This window comes from Ursus maritimus, unplaced genomic scaffold (genome assembly GCF_017311325.1).
Source record: "Ursus maritimus isolate PB19 unplaced genomic scaffold, ASM1731132v1 scaffold_5, whole genome shotgun sequence".
NCBI classification, from domain to species: domain Eukaryota; kingdom Metazoa; phylum Chordata; class Mammalia; order Carnivora; family Ursidae; genus Ursus; species Ursus maritimus.
Genome location: NW_024426663.1, coordinates 57,805,350 through 57,825,020, shown reverse-complemented (window position 1 = coordinate 57,825,020; position 19,671 = coordinate 57,805,350). Strand labels below are relative to the sequence as shown.

Sequence of the window (19,671 nt, the reverse complement as noted above, 5' to 3'; positions counted from 1 at the left end):
ATGACATCTTCTTGAAAACACCATGATAAACTATATAAACTTATTGCCAAATTCTCATCAAGAAGTAGGAAATCTAGGGGCGCCTGGGTGGCACAGCAGTTAAGCGTCTGCCTTCGGCTCAGGGCGTGATCCCGGCGTTCTGGGATCGAGCCCTGCATCAGGCTCCTCTGCTGTGAGCCTGCTTCTTCCTCTCCCACTCCCCCTGCTTGTGTTCCCTCTCTCGCTGGCTGTCTCTCTGTCAAGTAAATAAATAAATAAATCTTAAAAAAAAAGAAGTAGGAAATCTAGACTCGATAGAGATCTTGGGGAAGAAAGGTAAAGGTTTTAATAATTCCTTTCTACTTTCAGGAGAAACTTGGGTTTTGGTTAGAAGTAGTTGCCTTTTCATTGAAGAGCGTGGTTACGTGATGGCTCAGGACGTCTATTTTGATTTCATCAGGCACAGTTCGGAAAGGAAAAAGGATCCTTCACATCCATCCATGATGTGCTGCATATTTTCTCTTGGTTAAAGTCTGTTTTAGAAGCAGGCATGTCTTTTTAAAGAGAGAAAGTCTTCTGTGCGTTACAGGCAAATTCAGATAAAGGCAAAAGTACCTTTGGAAGCAAACAGCGTCTGTGTTTGGCGAACTGAATTTAAGTAACAAGTTTACCCACCCTGGTCCAGCTGGGATCTTTCTAACTACAGCTGACCCTGAACAAGATGGGTTTGAACTGTGCAGGTCCGTCCGCTTAGGCGAGGTGTTTTTTGATAAATAGAGTGTAGTGCTGTAAATTTCTCTTCCCTCTGCTTTTCTTACTAACATTTTTTTCCTCGCGCTTTATTGTAGCAATACAGTATATGCTACATGTAATACGCAGAATATGTTCATTGGCTAGGTTATCAGCGAGGTTTCTAGTCAACAGTAGGCTAGTGGTAGCGAATTCGTAAGTACGTGGATTTTCAATTGTGCTGGGGTTGGTGGCCCTGACCCCCATGTTGCTCAAGGGTCAGCTGTCCTCTGCATCACTAAGCACCCATAGCCTCGAGAAGCATGTAAAAGCTGGCAGCACATCTTGGGGACCATGGTGGTGGTGCCTTGCCCTTGGAATGTTCTTGGCAGCAGGAACCCTGTCCTATAGGAACAGAAGGCCCAATACAGCCCCGGTAGAGTCTCAAGGCTTCAATTTGGCAAGTGGCCCAGGGACACTGGGCCCATCCATGACCTGGAGAGGCCACCCATTGCGGGGAGGAGGGGGGCAGATGGCAGGAGAGAGCTGGGCTCAGAGTCTAAAGACCTGGACTCGAATAACAGTCTGCCACTTGCCGCCTGCCCGCATGGCTTTCAGAATATCTGCTTCCTCGTCCATGAAATGGGGAGAACACCCTTGCCCAGGTGTCACAAGGATGGAAGGAGAGACTTCACAGGAGCTCCCTCTACCACCCCAGGGACTGAAGATGCCCCTGTGTCCAGGCAGCGGTGGCCCTGGGGGGGCTGGGGGGCTGCCCCACCCTAGCCCCCCAGCCCCCCCATCCTGTGATGAGAGGAGCCCACCTAGGGCTCAAGGGCACAGTAACTTGAAACACGCCAGTCACAACAGCAGTTTAACATTTTACTAAATCAATTCACACAAATTCCAAATTGCAAATATAATTAAGGACAACAGATTCTGTTCTGCCTTTTAAATCTTTCATTTTCAAATCCATTATTAAGACAAAAAGTAAACAAAAATTAAGTCTGCCGCAAATTCATGATTTTTCTTCTTGAGAAAAAAAAAAAAGAACATTATAGTAAAAAGAACGCCACTGGATGTACAATGAAGCACCACGACACACGGTCACAAAACAGCTTCCTGGACTCGGCCGCACGTAGAAGACACTGCTCTCCCCGCTGTTCTGCGCCAAGCAGGGTTTCATTAAAATAAAACTATAAAATCTCCTAGGTTACACTAAAGTCAGACACGGTCTGGAACACAGTGCTTAACAACAGTAATGCCAACTATCAGTGCTAACGTAAAAACATTTTAGAAGGTCAAAAACAAACTGGAAACCAAAACCTTATTTTCCCTAGATGAGCAAAATTGGAAATGAAAGGGTCCCGCCTCCCAACAGGAGTGAAGGGGGTTTTTCTTTCTTTCAAATCGGAGGCGGGGCACGGAGCAGGCCGTTCTGTAGCTCCTCAGCCTAGTTGGCGTCCAGCTTGGCCATTTCCTGTACGTAGATGCCTATACTCTCGCTGTCAAAAAGCACGAAATACACCGTTTTGATGGAAGAGGACATCGTTGACACGAAGTAACTGGAGATGGCCTTCAGAATCAGCTGTGCTGCCGTCTGCTTTGGAAAACCATTCCTGCGGGAGAGGAAAGAGCTCAGCACCCAGACAGGCCAGAGGTCACAGCCCTTCCCCCCACCTTCCTCCCCGAGGCCCCCAAGGCTGTGTGTGGTGCTTCGCCTCATGCTGCCTCAGTGCCCCGGGGCGGGGCGTGTGGGGTCCTGCGGCTGCTCCTACAGACATGAGAAAGGCCGGCGCCTGCCCCACGGGTGGGCAGAGAACTATGACCTGCAGGAGAATGTTCTGTGTGCCCTCAGAGAAAGGGGACATGCCAGGTCTTCTGGGAGCAAGCGGTAGACAGGCAGGACCTGCGTTTTAGGCATTAAGTGTCCCACGGGTAGCTCAAGCTCCCGCGTTTCCCCTCCCAGCATCGCTGTGACTAGCACGGGGCGTGACGCACACTGGCTGTGGCTCTCACCCCATGGGATAGCGGGAGGCTGGAGCTTCTCCAGGAGGGGACTTTCACACACACAGGTCAAAGGGACACACCCCTCACATGGGCCTGAGACTTCCTAGGTGCGGGGGCTGCCGGCCAGAATGCAGCCCGGGACACACCGGCTTGCACCACCCAAAGGCCAGGGCCCAGGGGAGCGGTGGGTACAGGGCACAGCTCCTGGCTGAGGTGGCCTCTGCACCTCGAGGGACAGCATCCGAATCTCCAGGCCAGATGGCTGTGAATTCACAGCTACTTCCACTTACAGTGAATGTCGGGTGGCAACTTGCAGAGGTAGGTGCACAGAATTCTCAAGAGTCTCAAATGAGGTCTAGAAAGATGGACGCCCCTTGCTCCGAGTGTGTCTGAGGCTCTTCCTGGTCAACCCTGCAGGTGCAGGGCCCCGGTGACCGGGGACAGGGGCAGGAACAGAGCAGCCTGCCTCGTCTGGCAGAAATAGCGTGGGCCTCAGAGCCAGTGCCCTGGCTTGAGATCCTTAGCCCAGTGTACAGTCACGGATACTCAGGTGTGAATCTGGGGCCTGTTTTCATGGGGATTTCTCTTTTCATTGGCAGATCTACAGACCTCAAGCTGCCCTGAGCCTGGGCACTGCAGGCGGCCCAAGTGCTGGGCCAACCTGCCAGTTCCGGCTGCACCTCTCCTTCCGATGGGGCACCTGCCGCTAGGTGAGAGCTTTTCACATGCGTAAAGTGTGGGATGTCTTTTCACCCCCGAGCCTTCCTCACTCAGTGCCTGGGACGCTTGGACAACCTTAGCCGGCTCCCCGGGCGAGCCACACTTGCTCCATTGCTGTCAGGACTCAGAGCAGCTCAGAGCCACAGGCGAAAATCACTCTGGTGACTCACTTTCCATCCAACAGGGCTTTGACCAGCTTTTGAAGATGGATCCCTAGTAACTTCTGGGTGCTTCACAAGTGAAGGTTCTTCTGAGCAGATGAGGGATGTCACCTAGGGCACGCTCCCAGACTGTGCAGAGTGGCCTGGGGGCCATGGTGGGCTGTGAAGGACCCTCCACAGAGGCGGCTCGTCCTCAGCCACGTGGCACACCCACAGGGCAGCCAGCACACGCAGGCCTGGCCACGCCGAGCTGGACTGTGAGGCTGAAGGGAGAGCTGCAGGGGTGTGGCAGCTAGGACGGAGCTGTGAGGCCCAGGTTCCTCTGGAGCCCACCCCGCGTGCTCGGTCTACCACCCGAGGAGGAAGGGCGACCAGCAGGCAGGAGGAGAGGGAGGGTGGTTGAGACCATCCGGAATGAAGGGTTTTGCCATGAGTGGGGACAAGTGGGACCCACAAGGTAAGTCATTCCCCTCCCACCCATGCCCTGTGAGATCTGCAAGCTTATTTGGGGAAGCAGCTATTCTCACCACACCTGACAGAGTGGCCCTGACAGTTTTCACAGGATAGGTTGTCTGGAACAAGGCCTGTGTTGGCAAGTGCTTGAGGACGTAAACTTGATCTTCCATGAGGGGCCGGGTAGGGGGGTGGACATCTCCAGTGAGGACGTTCCCAGGGGCACGTGTAGACATGAGTGTTGTGGGGAGTCCAACTCACACCCCCTGTGGGTGCATGAGGGCATAGCAGCTGCCCTTCACCCAGTCCCACTCCTGACAGTGGGACCAGGGCCAGCTTTGGGGGAGGGTTGTGCCGATACAGGGTCATGGGGTCACTGGAATAAGGGCCCCTTTTGAGTGTCACAAAGAGCAAATATTTATTTTCCTGCTGTAAATTCAGCTGCTGCCCAAAGGGGTTGCCAGATTACAGCCCCTCATTTCATCCCTGGTGAGAAAAGCCTGAGGACGAGGCAGCCAGTGGCCCGACCTGCAGGAGCAGGGAGCTCATGGAAGGGAAGTCGCAGCAGGACAGGAAGTAGCTGGGGCTCCAGCCAAGGGAGTGCTGAGGGCTTCTGGGCCACGCAGAGCTTCGTGTGTGGACATGGCCTGGCTGGCGGGGGCTGAGCGGGGCTGTGAGGAGCGCGTCTCAGCCCTGGCAGCCCAGCTCCCCCCAGCGGGGGCGCCCTTCTGTCTGTCTGTGCGTCACACCCACAGGCTGAGCTGGGCTCAGGGCAGGGCCTGTAGAGTCACGCTGCCGTCTGCTGAGCAGCCTGGCGTCGCGGCCCACCTCCTGCGCTTGTGCAGCCTGCCGGCCCTGGGGCATGGCTCTGTGGGCCGCCTCCCCGGCACTGTGGCTGCTGGGTGACAGGTGGGGCCGTGCAGACACTCTGGCCCCTCTGCCCTTGCTGACCAAAAGCAGGCCTGTCACTGCCGGATTCCAGCACTTTCTGACCCAGGCCTTCTCCTCTAGCTTTCCATCCCCCTCTGCTTTGGACTCCGGGAAAGGGGTGTGTGACGGTCAGTGAGCGAGTGTTCTTTCCCGTCCCTCTACATCAGCAGTTCTCAGTCTGTGCCTCTGTCAGGCTCGCAGGGGGCTGGGCTTCGATTCAGCAGGTGGAGGAAAGACCGTCTGAGAACCACTGCTCTGCACGCAGCCAGCACGCACTTTTAATGAGCTCACAGGGTGGGCCCCACAGTCAGGAAGCTCTAAGTGGGGGAGAGCTGGCATCCAAGGTGTCGGGCCTGCAGTATCCACACCGCACAGGCCCTACGGCTAACGGAGCAAGGGCTGGCGTCCTCTTTGAAGCTCACTGCTGGGTACGAGTCAGTCGCCTTGGTTTTCAGGAACACCTCTCATTGACAAGCCCATTCCTCTGTCCTAGGTGACGCAGGCTCTGGAAGAGCTCAGCCACGGGACCGGGGCTGCTCCGGACCGCACAGGCCGCCGGGAAGGACTGGGGAAGGTAAGAGCTTTCCTTACGTTGTCAGGGCTGCAGAGTGGATTTTTGGAGCTGCCGTTGGAAATGTTTGTAGCAAAACAGAACAGTGAAGTAGCTGTTCTCATGGGACCGCTTTACACGCCAGGCCCTGTGCCCTCAAGTCAGGGGCAGCTGTGGAGCGTGCAGTGGCCTGGGGAGCCGCCCCCCCAGCTCTTCCGGGCGGAGCAGCAGGGCCTTTCGGGTCTCAGGCCGTGCAGCCACACACGGCGTGAGTCCAGGCCCTGCCTCTGTAAGCTGCTGCCCGTCCGGGGACGTGGGGTGGGGAGTCCATGCACCTACCGCCCCAGGAGGCCGTGAGTGGTGCGCCAGACGCAGCGCGGGCCGCCCTCCATCAGTCATGGGCTCTATGAAGCAGGCTGTCCTGCAGGCTCTTCGTCAAGGCTCACGTGGTGGCAAACTGCCGTCCTCCCAGGCCCCGTGGCAGCGCCGGCCTCTGCGCCTTCGCTGTGCTCACCATGTGGCCTCAGGGCCCTGGGAAGCTGCTGGCAGGTCCGCCGTGCCCAGCCGGTCTGCAGGGCTGTCAGCCACGCCTGCTGGCACGCACGGTGCGGCAGGGTGACGCAGGGGCCCAGCGCGGCACGGGCCAGCTTCCGGAGCACCGACGGCCCACGGGGTCTTGCTGCTCTCCTGGCTTCTCAGCTGCTGGGGTTCCCTGCTGGTGCTTCGCTGCAGCCGCCCCGCATGGGCATCCCTGCTTGGCCAAGTCTTTGGGCCTTCCTGCCCCAGCTCCGGCCTGTTGCCCTGTGACAGTCACTTTGCCCGTCTTCTGGAGAAGCCCTGAGGCCCCCCGCCGCCAAGACACAGCAGAGCAAAAGGGGGTTGGGGCTTCTGTTCTAGCGTCAGATTGGGGTTTGGATCACAGCCGCCCTGGGGCAGGCATGTTAACCTCTCTGAGCATTATGTACATGGGCGGTGATGCCAAGGACGCTGCTGCCCCCAAGAGCTGGGTGTAGCCTCCGATTCCCACTTGGGCCCCCAAGGGGCCTGTTAAGGGCTGAGTCCAGCATGCGCCGTAAGTTACTCTGCAGCCAGTGTTCTTGACTTGGAGCCGACTAAGGAGATGTCTGAGCTTCCCCTGAAGCCATTCCAGTTGTCTGGGACAGCCCTTCCCAAGTGTCTTCGGCCTCAGCTTCCCTAGACAGGTGCAAGGAGACCCCAGGGGCCTTCCTGATCTGGCGCCCTTGGGGTCACGTGGTCAGGGACGGCAGGGGCTCAGGGCTCACCAGGGCCACTTCTGAGAAGAGGGTGTAGTTCCTCCAGCGCCGTTGAACCCCCACCTTGGATGGGGCTGGCCCTGGCCGGCACACAGGAAGGACTGTAGGCCAGGAGCGGTGTTGAACAGGCTGATCAGGGACCCTGGAGAATCCTATGGGGAGAGGCTATGCCCTGGGAGATGGAAAAATCCAGGCAGACTTTCTGGAGGAGACAGTCTGGGAGCTCGCTTGGAAGGCAGGGTAGGATTAAAGTGGATTCTAGACGGACTCTGCTTTCCGTGCTGGACCACCCCACCTGTCTCAGTGGTCTAGAAGAGGGTAGGGCTGGGTGGCACAGAAGGTTTGGGGACGCTGGGCAAGTGTCTCTGCCCTTGGGTTGTCACTTTGCTGCTAGGATTAGGTGTCCTCACACTGTGCTACTGGGCCTTCCCACTTTGCCATGTTCTGTGTGGCTTTGAGTATCTGCCTGTCAAGTTGCCCCACCTGAGGGTCACTCTCCAGAGGTCAAGAGTGGGCCATCAGTGGACAAGTGGTTCTGGATGCCAGGGGGACGGGCCAGGGAGCACAGCCAGCTGTGGCCGGTTACTTCTCTCACTCCAGGGTGTCCTTGTTTTAGGCTAATAATTCTCCCCATTTGATTTGGTCCCATCTTGTCTTAAGGCCTGTTCCCAGGATGGAGGGAGGCCGATGGCTAGGCCCAGGCAGGTCAGGGAATTCCAGGTGGGGTTTCCAGGGTCCCCTAAAATCCACTCCTGTAGAGTGCCCAGCAGTGGGACGGGCATCTACTGGAGGCAAAGGGGTCTGGTGACCAACTGGGACCGAAGGAAGGGGCTCTGTGCGCCTCCTTTCACCAGCACCGACGCCAAGCATGTCCCCTCTACCAGCCCGAGCTGTGGAGCCTCAGGCGAGCGAGCCAACCCCTCTCAGCTTGCATTTTTGTTGTTTGATGCCAGAGCTCGGCTGGTGGGGTTGCAGGGAGACAATGCAGATCGGGGCTTTAGCGCGTACCTGGGACTCAGGCAATACGCACACGTGGGAGCTTGAGAAACACAAACTGGCGGTTCTTTTATGCTCATAAATCTAAGCAGAGTGTAATCAAGGCCCCAAATATACAACCCCTCCGGAGACCGGTCACCACCAACCAGAGCTGAGAGAGTGGGGGTATCAATACTGTGACCGCAGTGCCCACGGACAGGCTGTCCAGATGCCGGAGGTGGTCTCCCTGAGGCCAGCGTTGGCCTCCAGGGGGGCCCTTTACCAACATGCTTGCGTTTACACGGTTTTAATTCCCACATGACTTTCGTGCCAGAGACACTGGATGCCACAAACAAGCGGTTTTCCTTCCCCTCCTAAAACCCACTGTGATTTACGGGCCGGCTCCGGTGTGATCCCAATCTCTGCTCATGAAAGGGCAGCGGTCTCCACGGCTCCGTGGGGCCAGGTCTGCCCGACAGATGGGGGCTGCACACACGTGCTTGCCTTTGGCATGCTGCCCTCTTAAAAGCTTTCAATTGATTGTTTTTAAAAACTTTACTCCGTGAAAAATGTGAAGAATTACTTTTATGCTTCAATTAAAAGTTTCCCAATAGCCATATGAAAGAATATGAAATTATGGCCTCCAGTAAAGGCTCCTCTTGCTGCTTTCTTCGGAAGCACCTTTCATCAGAGGAGATCAAAGTGCATCTGAAGCACTAATTGAGCCTCGGAGCCATCTGTGCAGAAGGGCCGTCCCCACAGCCTCGCTCCCTGAGACAGCAGGCCAGGGACAGAGAGGCTAACGCATTTAGCAAAGGTCACACAGCAGCGCCGTGCCGAAGAACAGACCTTCTATGGGAGCTGGGAGAAGCAGGAAGCTGGCTACTTAGAGCCTGGTTCAAAAGCACCTTGTCAAAGGTAGTTTTGAATGGACTCTGGCACCTGTTACACGTCTCCCTGGTTCCGGGGAACGTTCGAGCTACAGAGTGACTCCTTAGGACGGTCGCTTCTGTCTTTGCCACAGGCTCTGCCCACCGAGGGGCTTGCAATGCTCCATCTCCACTAACTTTCAAGATTTGAGAGAGAGCACAAGCAGGGGGGAGAAGCAGGCTCCCCGCTGTGGGGCTCCATCCCAGGACCCTGAGATCATGACCTGAGCCGAAGGCAGATGCTTAGCCGACTGAGCCCCCCAGACACCCCTCTCCGTTAGCTTTTAAGAGGCATCTGAATAGTGTTTTACAGTTACGTTCGACATAGGCTTTTGGCAAAAGAACAGAATGAAAAACTGTGGTGATTACAAGTGTAGGCAGCACTCCAATGCGTGTGTCATCCCATACTCTGGACGTCCCTGACTTTGGCAAGAGTGTGGGCACGCGTGAGGGCGGGGTGCTGGCACCAGCTTTCACTTATCCCCGTGGGTTCCTCCCCCACACACACATACTGTGAGAACACAGCGGCTTGGGCGCTCTAGTTCCTTCTTGCTACGGAGCCCACTGCAATAGCACAGGACGGAGGGGCCCTCACTCCAGGTAGGACCTGGTACCAGGGGCCAGCGCTGCTCCCAACTACGGGACTAGGGAGGGGAGGGGAGGCCGCCCCAGCTTTCTCCCATATCCGTCCTCGGCTAAGTCCTGCCAGCCCTACACGATGGCGGTGGGCCCCAGCAGGCCCTGGGGCACAGGGGTGGCGCCTGTCTGCCTGGGGGCAAGGCCTTCTAGGTGCAGTGTCTGAGCTTTGCTGGAGCGGAAGTCCCAGGCTGAGAAGACAGGAAGCCTGCCCGGGCCTAGCTCTGTCACTGGAGGTGTGGGACCTCGGCGACCGGCAGCATTCAGGACAGCACAATTACAAAGCTTGCCCAAGATGGAAATAGTAAACCACTCACTACCTGTCCTCCTTGTGGGTTGGGAAGAGGAGTGCTTTGAAAAGAGCTTTCTAGAAAGGCGAGGAAGGGGTTTGAGGATCAATACTCAGGCTCGCCCGGCACAGCCTGTGGGGTCCAGGGAAGTCAGTGTGGTGTCGTCACACAGCCCTGCAGGCTTCCTGGGGCACTGGGAGGGGCTGATGGCAGAGACCCAGGGAGGTGCACAGTCTGGATGGGATGCCCCAGGTGCAGCCACAGCCAAGACAGAGCTCGCGGTTGTGGCCTCTGCAGGCCCATTTCCCTTGGCTTCGGTGCCCAATCCAGACTGCAAGCCTTCCAGGACGACCCCGCGATGGGATGGGCCATGGCCTTTTCATCATGCCATGGAGTTCCCAAAGCCCCCTCCCTTCTCAGAGCTCCTTTAATTGCTACGAGTGCACACCCAGAGTCTACCGGGCATAGTTCGGGGCTGGGAGGTAGGCTGGGCCCAGCTCCTTCACGGTTACTTAAGTGCCCACTCAGGCCCTCTGCTCCTGAGCTCGACAGCAGGACAGGGAGACAGACGTAGAGCGCGCAGGCTTGGGGGAGGTGGAGGGCACTTGGGAAAACAAAGGTGAGACGCAGAGAACGGTGTGGTTGTGGGAAGGTGCTCTCGTCACAAGCATCCCGCATTCACACCTCCCCTGTGCTCCCCACTCACCCCACAGTTGGGTCTTAGTGTCCTGCAAGGTTCACGGTCTCAGCTGCCATCTCTCATGGTCCCACTATACCCGGACGTGGCTTCCTGTCTGTGTCTCTTGAATTGCTGTTCACCACTGTTTCATGTTTGTACTAATCCCTATCTTGTGTTTTGGGTCTTTTCGACACATCAGGCGGCCCGAGGACGGCCTCAGCGGACCTTGCACAAGCCAAACCTCCACGACGACGGGCCCATGCCGATGAGCACGTCCACTAATGACGTCACAAGCCGTGTGTCCTTACCTGCCACTGCCGATGGATGGGAACGCGATGGACTTGAGCTTCTTATCGTCTGCCAGAGCCAAGCAGTTCTTCACCGTCTTTTCCAGAAGCTCCTCACACTTGTCTGCACCCCAGACCGGACTGTTACAGTGGATCACAAACTTGGCGGGCAGGCCGTGGCCCGCGCTGACAGCCGCTGGAAGGGAAGAGACAGAAACAGTGAGTGCCGTCCCTCTGCAGGGCACACGGCACCAGATGCCCGACGCAGACCCCTCCGGGGGGCTGCTCCCCAGCTAGTCGTCTTAGGGGAGACACTGGGCCGAGACCTGCCCTCAGAAAGTTGGCATGACGATGCATCACCACCAGGAATCTGAGCCAAGATGACAGCGAGCTCTCTCTGTACCCTCCCCGAGGCAGACCCTGACCACCTCACTTGACCGAATACGTCAGTGTGGGCAGCCTCAAATTTGCCTTTTGGGGTCTGCGAGCCCCATTCATCCGGTGGACTCCTGTACAGACCCTGAGGACCTGTCTACAAATCCCTCGGTGCAGCTCAGGGTAAAGCTGTCAGGAAAGCCGCTCCTTTGACAAACGGCTGAGCAACAGGACGGGCGGCTCTGATGCCCCTGTGCCCTCGCTGCCCCCTCCCCCCAGTGCGGACGGAATTAGACTGTTCCTTCACGGCGCTACTATCTTCTGGTCCTAGGAGAGCTGCTCTGTCCACCTCGCCATGTCCACACCACAGCCGGCTCTGCCCCTCAGCAGCCTGGCCTCCCGTGTGCTACCCCCAGCCAGGTGACACGTCCGCGCGGGGTCTCCCAGAGCACGTTCAGGGACGCCTGTCCCCCAAGACGCACTCTAGAGCGGGCGGTTCTGGGTCCCTGGGTGTGGTGAGGGCTGCCTGCCCTGTTTCTGCACCGGAGCCCAGGGAGGCCTCCCCCCACCGCTGTGGTTTGACTGTTTGCTGAGCCTGTCTGCTGAGGGACTGCCGTCCTCAGGGCTACGGCTGTCAAGGTACGTTGTGACACGAGGAGATAGCGGGAGACAGTGACTGACTTGTGGGCAGTGTCTCACGGGGCAGCAGCAACAGCTCGGAGCCAAGTCACAGGCCTGCGTTGGAGTCTTGGCTCTGCTCACTGACTGACTGAAGAAGTGCTGACCTCTGGCAACAGGAGACTGGGGCGTTTATTACGCACTGCTCTGTCCGCCGGAGGAGTCACGGCTAAACGACGCCTGGGAAAAGACTGCAAAAAAACATCCTGACGGGGGTCATCTTCGGACGGTGGAGCACGGCTATGTTTTATACTACCTTTATGTCTCAAAATATTTTAAAACATCTTGTAAAGCAGATGTCTGCAGCCATGCTAAATGTAACGGGTTTGCCTCCCCTGGGGCTCAGGTGTCCCAGCTGAGTTGGGTGCAAGGGGAGCACCAGGGCTGCCTCGTCACCGCTCCATCAGAGGGTCACCCAGGGGAAGGACCTCCAGGCTGGCACAGAGAGGTGCCGGGAAGGGACTGAGGTGAGGCCAGGAGCCCCTGGCTGGGTAATCATGCAGGGTCCTCCCTTGTTCCATACGGGACTGTGGTGGCAATACCTCGAAGGGCTTGGAAAGTCCTGTACCCCGATGCCATAGCCCTCTGTAGGCAAAACAGAAGGGGCAGGGCAGAGGTCGAAAGCACAAATCAGCAATGAGAATGCTACCCTGTTATCCCCTGGGCTCCGTGACTAGCCCAGGAGGGTCACCACTGTACCCTCAGAGAGGGCTGGTGTCGCAGGCATATAGTAACTGTTGCCACCTGTATTTAATCTACATTTTTTAAAAGAGAAATAGGATTTACTAGACAGAATGGGCACTGGGGACCATCTCGTATGAAGAGACAGGGGAGCCCAGAAGCAAGGGAGGGAATGGCTTGTCCTTACACGGCTGGTGGAATGAGCCGGGCCTCACCCCCCACTGTTTGTTTGGACATCCAGGCCCGGAGGTGGCCCTCCATCCTGCATGTCCTACTGACCACCTCACGTTTCAAATTCCAGGCCAGCAGAGGAATAAGGACCTGCCTCTAGCTCTTAGCAATCCTTCCTTCTCCCTACATCAGGTTCCAAGTCCTTTTCCTACCCCCTGGTATCAGGAAAGGTGTGACTGACAAACAAAGAATGTCTATTTCTATTTTTCCCATTAAAAACACAGATGGCTGAATGAAAAGGATTCCTTTGCATTTCTCCCCAGCACTTCTGCAGATGGCTCAGTATCACTATCGACAATTCTCGACTCCTAGCTTTGCCAAACTCGGCTGCTATAATTCCTTAAAATGAGAGGTCTAGACATCAAACATACAAAAGCTATTTTGAGCAATAAAGAAAAAAAAGTGGAAGGGTAGTTTGCACCACCCTTAAGCTCCCCCTGACTATTTGCACGTGGTCAGTCCCAGTTCTAAAGCCGGCGGGCATCCCTGTGGCTCCGGCTTGGAGACAGGTGCGATGGCCACGCACCTGTGTTCCAAGATGCCTCATGACCCGGTTCTCCTGACGCGGCATGAAGCACGCCCAGATAAGCAGGGCGCTTCCCCAACTCACCTCCAGCGACTTCCAAGGGCCCGTTCTTTTTTCGCAGTTCCAGAACAGCTTCCACAAACTCCTTGCCACCTTTCTTCTCCAGCGTGTTTCCTAGACAAGGACAGGGGGAGGTCAGACGGCCATTCTTGCGTCTTGGGGCACAGACAGACACTTAGCATGTCAGGTGATTACAGACTTCCAATGATCTGACCAGCTAAATTTCCACACAGCTGCAAAACACGAACTAAGCCTTGGTGAAGTCATTAAAGTGACGTTTAGAAAGGATCCACCGCTGGCCAATGACCACTGAGCGGTCTTCACTGTCCCACATTTGGGGGTGACTCGGAGTAATCCGAGAAAGGCCGGAGATGGGAGGGCCACGGGATATGCCTGTTTCTTGCAGGCGCACCTCCCTGCATGCTTTTCAGTCCTGTGAGAAGCCAGATGGTGTTGGCTTCGGAGGCTCATGCCTCCCCTGGACTTTCTTCTGTGTCTCTGGGGAGAACCCCCGAATAAGGAGGCTGTGGGGAAGCATACCATGTTCCCGGGAGGGAGCCAGGTCTGCCCTTGGCCACTGGCCCAGAAGCGAGCACTCAAGTCTGGCCGCCTCTGGACCAGCATTGGTACCAGGCTTCATTCCTATTTTGCAGCTCTGGCATCATATGTGAAAAAAAAAAAAAAAAGGCCTCAGACAGTATTTCCTTCATCACACTAATGACTCAGAATCACTTTAGGTAAAGGAAGGCAACATCAGAAGCAGAGCTTAAAGGCGAGCTTGTACCACATGAAAGGGCCAGATTTTCAAGATTAACCCAGCGGAGGCAGGCAGCCCCGTTCCTTGAAGGCCGGGGCTTGCTGAGCGTTCCGCTCGTGCCGTGAACGCGGAGTGCCCACCCGAGACGACCAGCCTCCGTGCGGCCTGCTGCTTCACGGCCCCGCGGGCACAGCAGACAGCGTTCGAACCCAACGACGTCACCCTTTCAGGTTTGGCCAGAATGGGGTCTCAGTCTTCCTTAAGCTCTGATTCATCAGTTTTGCACATTTTAAAGTACTTTTCCTCACAAGAGGATAAAATACTCCCCTTAAGATTCACCATTTATCTTGGAAAATTCTAAGTTGCACTTGGCACATTGTGGCATGTGTCAGTCAGGGCACATGGGAGTGCACCAGCCCAAATTCTCTTGGGATCACCCTTTCGTGACTAGGTCTGTTTGTCTTTGGCAGAACGGTTCTGGAGAAGTGAACTAACCCCGGGAAGTATCGGGGAGGAAGGGCACGCTGACCGGCAGCAAGTCTGGGGTGCGAGAATGAACGTGACCAGCAGGCCATCACCCGTGGGGAGTCTCAGATGTCTAAGAGAAGGCCCGGCTTTCGGAGGGATTAGCGTGGGATGCCTGGGGAGGGAGCCAGCATCCCTCATTAGCCGGGACTAGACCCTCACGCCTTCGCCTGTCTTGGACAGCAGTCACGGACGCTTTCAATGGCAGAGGAATCAGGAGGGAAAATACATCCACTCCAGAGACTTCTAACGGCTGCGGCACTGCTGCACATTTCTGACAGAAACCAGCATCACAGCAGGTGGCTGAATGGGCCTGAGGGCGCAGGGCCGGGCCTCGTGGCCACCTCCACCCTGCAGGAAGTGCCGACTTTAGGGATCCGACCCAGGGGAGTGAGGCCCAATTATGGGTTCACTCAAAGGATCGTGCAACTGAGAAAAAGGAATCTTTAAGTCGGAATTTGCCAGGTCCCAAACACTGCTGCCCAGCACCCCTGGTCTGGCCTTCCCTCCTGACCCGTTCTCAAGCTGGAGGAGGGGAAACCGATCTGCTCCAGGCAGAGCTCCGTTAGGTCTGCGTTCTCTATCGTACATACTCTGNGGGGGGGGGGGGACGGAGAAATTTGGAGGGTAAAATAAAATCAGTACTATATTCATACTACCAACTCCTTTCTAAAGCAGACAGTATGAAGAAAATGGGCTGATGTATCATTAAAGGTGTTTTATCTTAGGAAGAGTGTTTACTTTAAAATTTTTACTTATAATTAAATCTTGCTTTAATTAGAAGTGAAACTTGCAAGTTAAAATACACTCAATGCATTTCCCAAACTTAAAAAAATTGAACCCCGGGTGGCAGGCAATCACCGCGGTTCAGGACTGGACCCTACACACACACATGTATGCACATGTTCATGTAGACACACGTGTACTTTGTAACAAGAAACAGGCCCGTTGCAACTGTATTGTCAACACTCATCATGGAAGACTCTTGCTTTTTAGGCTCCACTTCAGGGTTAATCGTAAAGCAATTGGCTTCTTTGCCCCCAAGCATAAACATGTGTTACTCCCATGAGAACAAGAACATTATTTCATGCTTAGAAAGCAGGCATAAGTATCAGTGTTCAAAACAGCCTAAGCGAAAATTTAGGCTTGGACAAATGTCAGGCTAAGCCTGTGGTCTATTTCACTGTTAGAAAGAACTGTGATGGGTAAGAGTTAATCACGGGGCTAAGCATTCCTGCACTGGCATTCCTTCTTCCAGCAGTCTCGGGTCTCAGGAATTCACACCCATTGGGAGAAATGGAGCGACCGTGTCCTAGCTTCCTCTTTTCCCCTCTCGCACATCGAAATGGGAGCTGGCACCAATTGAGACCACGGATGAATCTGGTTTGTTATTGTTTTGGAAATGTAAAAGATAGGTGGGCTCAGTACTAGTCTGGACTGGTTCACCGAGAAAAAGCACTGAGGCGAGCTTTGGAAGACCTGGGTTCTGGCACAGTCACCTGCGGTCCTCCTCGGCCAGTAAAGCTGTCTGGACTTGCTGAGGTTCTTTTCCAGCTGGGACGGCGTCCGCCAGTGATGTGCCAGGTGACCTTGCACAAGCTCTGGGAGCTGGGCGACTGACAGGTCACCGAGGCTAATCGTGCCTCCCCTGCATGTGTCAGTGGGGTGAGGGCCAGCACATCACAGGGGAAAGTATTAGTACTGTCACGATTCCTAGCAGACCAGTTCTGGTCACGGTTCTGGAAGGACTAGGTTCTCTATTACCCCAAAACTGGCTCCTGCCCCCGCCTCAAAGCCTCAGCTCTACCTCTGGGCATCGCTAATGCTGGGGAACACCCTCCTTCCACAGCAGAGAAAGTCGGCTTTCTCTTCTCCGTGAGCCTGGGGGGGGGGGGGGGGGAGAGATACTTTTGCACTGGGAGCTTCCTCAGTTCCATTTCACCCCAATTCCTGGATGGCAGGGTGAACCCAAGCCTTAGTCACTCCAGGCAGAAAGATAAGCCCCTTGCCTGCTGTTTATTCTCCTCCAAAGAAGTACTTCCCTCCCATCAAGTTTTCATTTGGTTAAGAAAGGGAGTATCTGGGGCGCCTGGGTGGCACAGCGGTTAAGCGTCTGCCTTCAGCTCAGGGCGTGATCCCGGTGTTATGGGATCGAGCCTCACATCAGGCTCCTCCGCTATGAGCCTGCTTCTTCCTCTCCCACGCCCCCTGCTTGTGTTCCCTCTCTCGCTGGCTGTCTCTATCTCTGTCGAATAAATAAATAAAATCTTTAAAAAAAAAAAAAGGGAGTATCTTTCTCTTAAGCTGACTGGCTTAGGAGCTCTTAAACTCCTCCAAGATCTCGTGAAAGTGGAGTTTATTTTAATTGTTGACAGCCTGATTTCATTTTGGCCTGGACGCCTTAGCGAATCCCGGCCCATTCGTCTTTTCCATCCACATCTGAGATCCAAAATGCTCAGGAGAGCAATCAGCCCGGGTCACAATGGCTAGGGCAGGCTGTGGACGGCAGGCGTTGCCAGCGACACTGAACAGAGCTGGACAGCCTCAGACTGCTGCAGCGTTCGTGCTTCCCGTGTCTGGGACACTCAGGCAAGTCCTGGGGGCCTCAGCCTCCAGGATGACTTCACTTTTGCCCTTTATTAGAAAGGGCACTGCTTTAGGAAGCTGTGCTCAAATGTACAGGCACCGTGCTGCTCTCGGGACAGGCACACCAACTGGCAAAATCCTAGATGCCCCTGAGGGTGAGAGACAGGAAGCACCCATCATGGGGCAGGCACAAAACAAGGTGCTTTGCTTATATGAACATCCATCATTCTCATGATCACTCTTTTATCCATAGGGAAACTGAGGCGCTGAGAAGTTACTAGCCCAGCGCTCATCACCAGGCAATGGCAAGGCTATGATTTAAGCCCCTTGCACCTAGCTCTCACCCTGTGCCTTTTTGCCAAAACATCCGGATGCCCCCTGGTTGAAGCAAGCCCACAGTGCACCTTCCAAGCAGGGCAGTCCCTGCCATTCAAGCAGCAAGTCTGCGGCCGTGGTGCTCGGCACCCAGCCTGGGCCTCTCTCCCCCTCACCCCACCTTCCGCTGGTGAGCGCCACAAGCCAAGAGACGACGCGGGCAGCTGCCAGGGGACAGGAAGGGGCTTTCTGGGTCTAGGAGAGTGTTTCTCGAGTGGTCTAGGGACCGCACATCAGAATGAGGTGCCTTTCGTGCAGTTAAGGTCTGAGAACCCCAGTGTGTTCTCTAAGTGCCCCTGAGGCTTCAAGGCCATGGTCAGGGAAGGGTGCTTCTGACACTGAAGTGGGGGTGGGGACCGGGGGGGGGGCAGGGACCCGTGCACAGACATCCCTGCGTGTCCGGCCTACGGACGGCACGGAAGTGGTCTGAGAAGCCACTCGGCCCACCTGGCTGCACCCTCCTTGCCGCTAACTCAAGGGGGAACCCAGTCTCCCACAAAGCTGTGCCTCGTGCAGCGAGCGCTGAAATGACGTTGCCGAACCAGTCTCCAAACCAGAAGTGGGCCCACCTGGGAGCCGTGTGGCGCGCCCGGGCCGACAGCGAGCTGTCGTTTCTCGGGTCCACAGCCCGGGGACGGGCGGCCTGGGGGAGGTCAGGACGGCTGGAAGTGTGAAATGAATGCAGCCCTGCATAGCTGTCCAAGGGTCAAGCTGTCTGCGGCGGCCGACCGACCATGCACACACACACTCGGCAGCACCCGGCTAGGCATTACCTACTTCACCACCGGTGTAGAAGTCAGTGTTTGTCGGGTGAACGACAGCCTCACTGTCGATCGAGGCAATGTCAGCCTGTACAACTTGCAACTATAACAGGTAAACAAATGTATATCAACTGTGTTGGACCGAGACCCACGCACAGGCACATTTACTACTGCCCAATGGCAGGGCTGGCCTACCTGGTCGATTCCAACATATGAGCCCAAGGGGCAATCAGTCCACGAAGTGTGCGCACACGTGGATGGGGGTGAGGAGGAGGAATAGCAAATGTGACATGTTTAAATTAAACATTTGAATGACATGTCCAAAAAAAGAGAAACACACACATGAGATCATTTCCAAAGAGTAAAAGAAATAACAAAACAACGAATGCCCCATCTCACTTCGCAAAAGCCTAGAAGACTGGCACCCCACTGAGAAGACTACTAAAAACATGGCATCTGTTTTAAAAAAAATGTGGACTACCAGGCCGACCACAACAACAAGTTTCTCCATTTTGTTGGCAGCCACTTTCAGAGCTGGAGTTTTATTCCTAACGACACGCATCGTCTTGTCTGCCTTCGAGGGACAGCTCTTGCAAACCAAGAAAACAGTATGTGTGCATAAAGACTTGCCTTGTCGTCCCCCTCAATGTGTAAAAATGTTTCTCCAGGTCTGCCATTTATTCTAGTCTATCTTATTTTCATGTATTTTACATATAAAATGGACTGTGGATACGATCCCTGCTTTTTCTAGCTTGTGGCCTTTTTTTTTTTTTTAAGGAAATATCTGTATAAAGAAAGTATATGGGTGGAAAATGAGTTCGGGCAGGGCATTCTTGAGTCCCCGCTCCCATGTTTCCAGCCCACAATCATACCTAGTTTGGGAGGGTCGGGCCCAGGCTCAAGAATGAGCATCTCTCCCAGTAAGAGAGGCGGCCGCCNNNGCACGAAGGCAGCCAAAGGTGGGAACGAAAGGCTTTGGAAACATACCTAAGTCAGCATCAGGCAGGAGGCTGCCTCAGTGGGCATCTGCCCGCCTGCTGCCCCTGGCGAGGCTCACAGCTAAGAGGACAGCAGCCTTCACTGAGCCCGCAGAGCTCCTCTCTGCGACCGTCAAGCCCCGGAATCGGACACCTGAGCGGCACCTCTTGGCTTGCCCGGAGCTGGGAAGACGCCATGGCTCTGGGGCAGAGTTAGGAACTCACTCAGAAAGAGGTGCTGCCCTTCTGTTTAGTATCACCCTCCAATCAAATAATTCATCAAATTGGCATGCAGTCATATACTGTTTTCGGTCGTAGGAAAAACGGAGTAGGAGGTAAATTTGGGGGAAACCAATTTGCTGGTGGATTCAAGACAACTTCACAATATGCTGATGGCAGTTTAATTGTCTCTTCCTTTTCAAGTGCATTCAAGCTTTGCCATTTCTAATTAAGGCTTAAATGGAGAAACTATCATTTTGTAGCAACCTGAGATTTTTCAGTTCTAAAAAAAAACAAACACATTTTTAAAAAATCCCT

General features: G+C 55.1%; 1 protein-coding gene across 4 annotated transcripts in view; it reads right to left on the bottom strand.

Moving 5' to 3' along the window:
* Positions 1 to 1,577: 1,577 nt before the first annotated feature.
* Positions 1,578 to 19,671, bottom strand: part of LOC103663804 (core histone macro-H2A.1) — a 76,495-nt gene continuing 58,401 nt past the window's right edge. For 2 of the 4 annotated variants that reach the window (XM_040622423.1, XM_040622424.1), the window contains exons 6-9: positions 18,170 to 18,260; positions 13,178 to 13,267; positions 10,624 to 10,798; positions 1,578 to 2,327 (exon numbers count right to left, since the gene is read on the bottom strand). In XM_040622423.1, the coding sequence (XP_040478357.1) occupies positions 2,162 to 2,327; positions 10,624 to 10,798; positions 13,178 to 13,267; positions 18,170 to 18,260 (522 nt within the window). In that variant the 3' untranslated portion in view covers positions 1,578 to 2,161. The remainder of the gene's footprint in view (positions 2,328 to 10,623; positions 10,799 to 13,177; positions 13,268 to 18,169; positions 18,261 to 19,671) is intronic. The other 2 variants (XM_040622421.1, XM_040622422.1) reach the window with 1 other exon arrangement.